The 6,219-nt window shown below is 45.8% G+C and overlaps 1 protein-coding gene across 1 annotated transcript; it reads left to right on the top strand.

Annotated features, from left to right (window-relative positions):
• The first annotated feature begins 1,663 nt into the window (after nt 1–1,663).
• On the top strand, nt 1,664–5,837 carry LOC108368580 (uncharacterized). The gene is made up of 2 exons (XM_017623457.1): nt 1,664–2,391; nt 2,476–5,837. The coding sequence occupies exons 1-2, from the start codon at nt 2,211–2,213 to the stop codon at nt 2,820–2,822; spliced, it is 528 nt and encodes a 175-aa protein (XP_017478946.1). The 5' UTR covers nt 1,664–2,210; the 3' UTR covers nt 2,823–5,837.
• Nucleotides 5,838–6,219: the final 382 nt, after the last annotated feature.

The raw sequence follows: 6,219 nt of genomic DNA, 5'->3' as shown, positions 1-6,219 counted from the left end.
TAAGTGCAGGTAGACTTATTTAGAATAGTATCTAGTTTATTGTGTACAAATTGCAAATCAATCGATACACAAACGTCTGAGATATAGCGAGTTGAAATGAAAATTTCGCAAAAATTTACCGCAGTGAAAAATCCGATTTTGTGGCTATTTCGACATACAGGTATGAGTAAAAATTTGGTTAAAATTAACTATAAATGTATTTTCGAATAAGCTATCGATTACAATTGGTTTTAAATCGCTACACTTCATTTAAATTTTAGGTTTTTTTACGCTGCTTGTTGTTTTCGCTGTTGTTGTCGCCCAATTTTGCGAGAAAAGAATAACGGACCTGCGCATTGCGCAACCTCTTGTATATAAACCTTGGCTATATTTAAAAAATTTGCTTAAACAGTTGCTTTCGACTGCGTGAATAACGCAGCAAGGAAAAAGGCAAAAGCAAAAATGAGAATACACCAAACTTAGAGCTGAAACACAATGCCGGTGAACGGCGAACTTACCACAGCGAAGTTCAGAGCGAAATGCGGAGTTCGCTCGGCGGCGTTTCGTGGCGATAGATTTATTTCTATCGCCCTACTGGGCGATGGCAGCTAATACGGTAATAACGCAAAATTTGCTTTATTTTACTCTCAAAAGAGAAATATTACCAAAATCTGAGTTTTCCTTTATTTCCAACAAAGGCCGAAGGCCTATAGGCGTTGGCAAGAAAATAATATAGGCAAAGCCAGCTTGCATGCCAGTGTTTTGATAAAAATTTTATCATTACTATTGCACATTCCAAATTCTTTTGGTTTGCAAAATTACATGAGGGATTTGGAACTTTGTCGGAAACATTTCACCCCTTAAGACCAGTATGCAGCTCTCAAGAAAACGGTCAAGAAAAAATTGCGATTATTTCGAGTGTGTGTCCAAGGAATTTTGACATCTGATATTTCACCAGCCTGTTGCCTCACTCTTTCGTCAAGAGTGCGTACTGCTTTAAGAAAATTTTACACAAGAAAATTTCTTAGCCATTTCTTGTACGTCATTTTGTATGAAGTTTTTGCTTTTCTTGAGAGCTGCATACAGGCCTTTATATAGTGACATACCCCCAAGAAAAAAATTGTGTTGTGACATAATCCCAAAGAGGAACCGATCGGTGAACCTCACATCTTCCCCGGTGGAGAACTCTCCCAAACGGAAACCAGGTCCAGCTGACAAAAGGGCCCATATGGGACCAAAGGAACCTAGTGTTAAGGCAACTTTTGCCGATGTCACAAAGGCGCCGACCTGTCAGGCGGACATTGGTAATGGGGTTAGGTTAGGGTTACTCCCCAAAAGGTACCCTAAAGCACTTTGGTCCTTAGACCAACTACAGGCCATTCAGACGGCCATCCTGGAGGAGGTGAGGCGGCAGCGAAAGGGCTCTGTGAAGCCCAAGTTTAGCGGTTGCACCTTCCGTCCGGGATGGATGTCAATTGGCTGCGGAGACGCTGAAACGCTGGAATGGCTGAGCAAGGTATCCCAAACCCTGAAGCCTTGGAAGGGCGCGGAAATTATGGCAATGAAAGCCACTGACGTGCCCAAACCCAGTGTATACGTTGGGTACTTTCCGGAGCCATTAACCCCTCCAGTGGACAGTATCCTTGGCCTTGTCGAGGGTCAGAACGAAGGGATGCGGGTAGGTAGCTGGAGGGTGCTCAACAGGGTACAGAAAGGACCCACCACTGAGCTCACTCTAGCGGTTGACCCGCACTCAGCGGAGACACTCGACAGGCTGGGATACTTAGTCAATTATGGATATGGCAGGGTGCGCATCCATAAAAAAGGGAAGACGACTGAGTCGTCAGACCCGAAGGGTGCGCAGCCTGCTATAGCCAGTTCCTCCTCCGCTGCACAAAGTGCGTGCTTCAAAGAGGGACCTTGCGGTTCCAAGGACGTACCCAAGGGACTGCAAAGGTTACCTTCAGAGCAGTCAGGGGCAGCGGAGAAGGAAAAAGCACCTGTCCAGGAGTCCATAGAGCGGCCCTGCTGCTCAGAAGACACTCCTGGCACGGAAAAGAGGGTACCTTCCAGCCCAGAGAGATCGAAGGCCCTTTTCGCCCAAAATCCCTTCCGTCCTCCGCTAAATGCGAATCGGAGACAAGGTCGAGGGGAGATTTCAATGGAGGAGAAGACCCTGATGGCCACCAATAGGGGGAAAAAGATGGCCAAGCGGGCTTCAAGGCCGAAAAATGGCAAACCCCCCAAGCGATAGGCCTAGGCACATCAAGTGCCTGCAAGTGAACCTCCATCATGCAAAGGCGGCCTCTGACGTCTTATGCAGGAGGTTCAAAACAGAACTCTTGGATGTCGCATTCATCCAAGAACCGTGGGTTTTCGCCGGGGCTATTAAAGGCCTAAACGACTGTGATGGTAAGATAATTTACGATACCACACACTGCAGGCCCAGAGCGGCCATATTACTACGTAATAACATGACTTTTGTTCCCATTTCAGAGTTGACACAACAGGACTTAGCTGCTGTATGGACTAAAGTGCCCACTCAAATGGGAGAACAAGAGGTCGTTCTCGCTTCAGCTTACCTCGCAGGCGACAGCTGTGAGATGCCCACAAGGGAAGTAATAGCCCTAGAGGAGTACTGCAGAAGGAGAAAGCTGAAACTAGTAATGAGCTGTGACGCCAATGCCCATCACTGTGTTTGGGGTAGCTCGGACACCAATTCTAGAGGTGAGTCATTTCTTGAATTTATCACTAAGAACAATTTATTTATTCTTAACCGGGGTAATGAGCCGACCTTTGTCAATGCTAGGGGAGGTTCTAGACTTGACAATTTCCTCAACTAGCTTGTCGACCTTTATCTCAAACTGGCATGTCTCAAATGAGGTATCTATGTCGGACCACCGGCATATTCGATTTGATATAGAAGCCCAAAGAGTAACAAACCATGTTTACAGAAATCCCAGAAAAACAAACTGGGAACTCTTTCGCCTCCACATAGAGCGGGAAGTGAATGGTTCTACGGCACCAATTTCATACGTCTATGAACTTGAGGACGAGGCGAGAAAGTTCCAAGATGTTCTCAAACAAGGTTTTGAAGAGAGCTGCCCACTGAGAACCAAGAAGTCTCAAAGGGATGTCCCGTGGTGGAGCGATTCTCTCGGAAAACTAAGGAAAAGAGCCAGGAAGCTTTTCAATAGGGCAAAGTCAACAGGTGACTGGACCGCCTACAAGTCAGCCCTAACCGCTTACAACTGTGAGCTCAGAAGGTCTAAAAGGGCTACGTGGCGTGAGCACTGCTTAAGTATTTCCTCTCTTCCAGAGGTGGATCGCCTTCAGAAGGCCCTTAAACTAGATCATCTGAAAGTCCTATGCACTTTGAAAAGACCAAATGGTACCTACACTGGCACCCCGGAAGAAACCAGCAGGCTTCTGCTAGAAACCCACTTCCCGGGATGTATTCCCCAAGGCACATGTCTTTCAACAAACACGGCGAACACTGTGTGCGCAAACAGGAGGACAAGAGGCCTAGCAGGAAGAATCGTCAGTGTGGAAAAGATATCGTGGGCCATTTCAACCTTTAGTGCATATAAATCCCCTGGTCCAGATGGTATCTACCCATGCCTGCTGCAGCAGAGCTTGGGCTTAATATCTGGGCCACTAGTAAGATTGCTGAGAGCAAGTCTCTTACTTGCTCACATACCAACAACATGGAGTGAAGTCAAAGTGGTCTTTATACCCAAAGTGGGGAAAAACTCAGCACAACTCCCAAAGGCGTATAGGCCAATTAGCCTCAGTTCCTTTCTAGTAAAGACTCCGGTGACTCAAGTCACTGAAAAGGCATTGCGGTATAAACAGATAGCTTTGTGTGCATTCCTGGACATATCAGGTGCTTTCGACAATACGTCTTATGAAGCAATATCGACAGCTATGATACGAAAGGATATTCCTGTCCTTCTAACGGATTGGATCATAAGCATGTTGAGATCCAGAACCATAATACCGGAACTAGGAGACAAAAGGCAAGCAGTAACTGCCACCCGTGGCTGTCCTCAAGGGGGAGTCTTATCGCCCCTACTTTGGACACGGGTTGTTGACGAACTTCTTGAAAAGCTAAATGGCAATGGATTCAAGGCATATGGATATGCAGATGACCTAGTCATCTACGTTGTCGGCTGGCATGAGGACACAATTTGTTCCAGATTGCAAGCTGCGCTCAGTCTAACGGAAGACTGGTGTGCTTCAAAGGGATTGTCAATAAACCCGCAGAAGTCCACCGTTGTCCCATTTACCAATAGAAGGAAAGTCAACTTGACTAAACCCACTTTGGCAGGGACAGAAATTGAGTTCTCAGAAGAGGCGAAGTATCTAGGGGTAACTCTGGACAAAAGGCTCAATTGGAACTCACATCTCCTTAACATTACCAACAAGGCTACAAGGGCGTTTTATGCCTGCCAGAGACTCCATGGTAAAACTTGGGGAATATCACCCAAACTAACGTATTGGTCTTTCAATACGGTCGTGAAACCTGTTGTCACATATGCGGCACTGGCCTGGTGGCCAAAAGCAAAGAAAGCAAGTGCGTGTGCCACCTTGAGCAAGCTACACCGCTTGATCTGTGTGGCCATCACAGGAGCTATGCGCACCTGTCCAACGGATGCCCTCGGTATAATTACAGGCATTCCTCCTCTATCTATTCTGATAGAAAAGGAGGCCTGCTGGAGCTCCATACGGCTGCCCAATGTAATCAGCATGAAGAGTGGAGATCTTTGGGGTCACTTGGAGGTTCTCAAGCCTTTTCTGGATGATCCCGCTATCAAGCTCACAGATATCATGCTACCGAAATTATCCTTTGATAAGCCCTACAAGGTCAGAATTCCTGAAAGGGACTGCTGTAAAGCGATAATATCTATGATTGACAAAGGGTCCCAAGTATGGTATACCGATGGATCAAAGATGGAAGACGGGAGTACTGGGGCAGGCGTGCTTGGACCAAGGTTCCAGAAAAGTCTGCCAATGGGCTCATACCCAACCATATTCCAGGCGGAGATCTTCGCAATCGAAGTCTGTGTTCGAGAATGTCTTCGGAGAAGGACAAACGGGGCCAGAATAAATATTATGTCGGATAGCCAGGCAGCACTAAGGGCCTTAGACTCATTTAAAACGACATCAAGGCTTGTGGACAGTTGTAAAACTCTTCTGAATAGCCTAGGAGCCCATAATAGAGTTACGCTGTGGTGGGTCCCTGGGCATGAAGGGTTTGAAGGCAACGAAAGGGCTGACTATCTCGCAAAACGTGGGGCCCAAACGCGAATGCATGGTCCCGAGCCTTTCTGTGGTACATCTATAGGATACACTGCAGAACTACTTAGGAGTTGGGAGGAATCTCAGATTGCTGCCCACTGGCGTAAGTCAAAGGGAATGAGACAATCAAAGAAATTCATAACTCCTTCCAAGAGGAACTCAGAAAGACTCCGTGAACTCAGCCGGGAGGGTCTTAGGACTATTACAGGCTACCTGACAGGACACTGCAAGTTAAGGTACCATCTAAACAAAATGGGGCTTTCTGTAGAGACGGACTGCAGGTTCTGTGGGCTGGCGGAGGAAACCTCGGAGCACATTCTGTGTGACTGCCCGCGTATCATGAATAGCAGACTGATGCACCTTGGGGAACGATTGTCTTCTCCATCCAAGATTTGGAACACGGCACCCTCCAATGTGCTTAATTTCTTGAATAGCCTAAGGTTGGAGTGACTACAATCAGGGTTTAGCACAATAGATCTTTTAGGTCGCAGCGCGAGTATACCCGACGTACTAATAATAATAATAATAATCCCAAATTTTAAAATTGGAGTGATGCCACTTGTGGCTATGTCACGGCACCGATTGCTGAGTACGAGGCCTTATGTTTGACAAAAGGGGGAGTATAAGGGACTCAAATGGAGGAAGACTTGCGTGCCGTTTGCGCTTTTCTCTCAAAGTGTTTACCGCTGGTAAACCCAAATAAAAATTAAAATTGAAAACCTTATTAATAAATCTTTAGTAAAATCTGTGGAAAATTAACAATAAACTGTTTTTTTCGCAAAATATATGAAGGACCCTTTATTCTTCGAAAAAAAAACTGTACGATAGTTATTATTTTACACCATGTATATGATAAAAAATTAAAAACTGGAAAAAGGAGTACAAACCCCAAAATATAGTATATTTCCAGATTTTATTTTTTGGGAGTACAAGGGAGTA

This window comes from Rhagoletis zephyria, unplaced genomic scaffold, assembly GCF_001687245.7.
Source record: "Rhagoletis zephyria isolate East Lansing unplaced genomic scaffold, Rhagoletis_zephyria_1.1 Rzeph_scaffold_03198, whole genome shotgun sequence".
NCBI lineage: Eukaryota > Metazoa > Arthropoda > Insecta > Diptera > Tephritidae > Rhagoletis > Rhagoletis zephyria.
The sequence above is the reverse complement of the archived record's forward strand: the minus strand, read 5'-3'. Positions and strand labels throughout refer to the sequence as shown.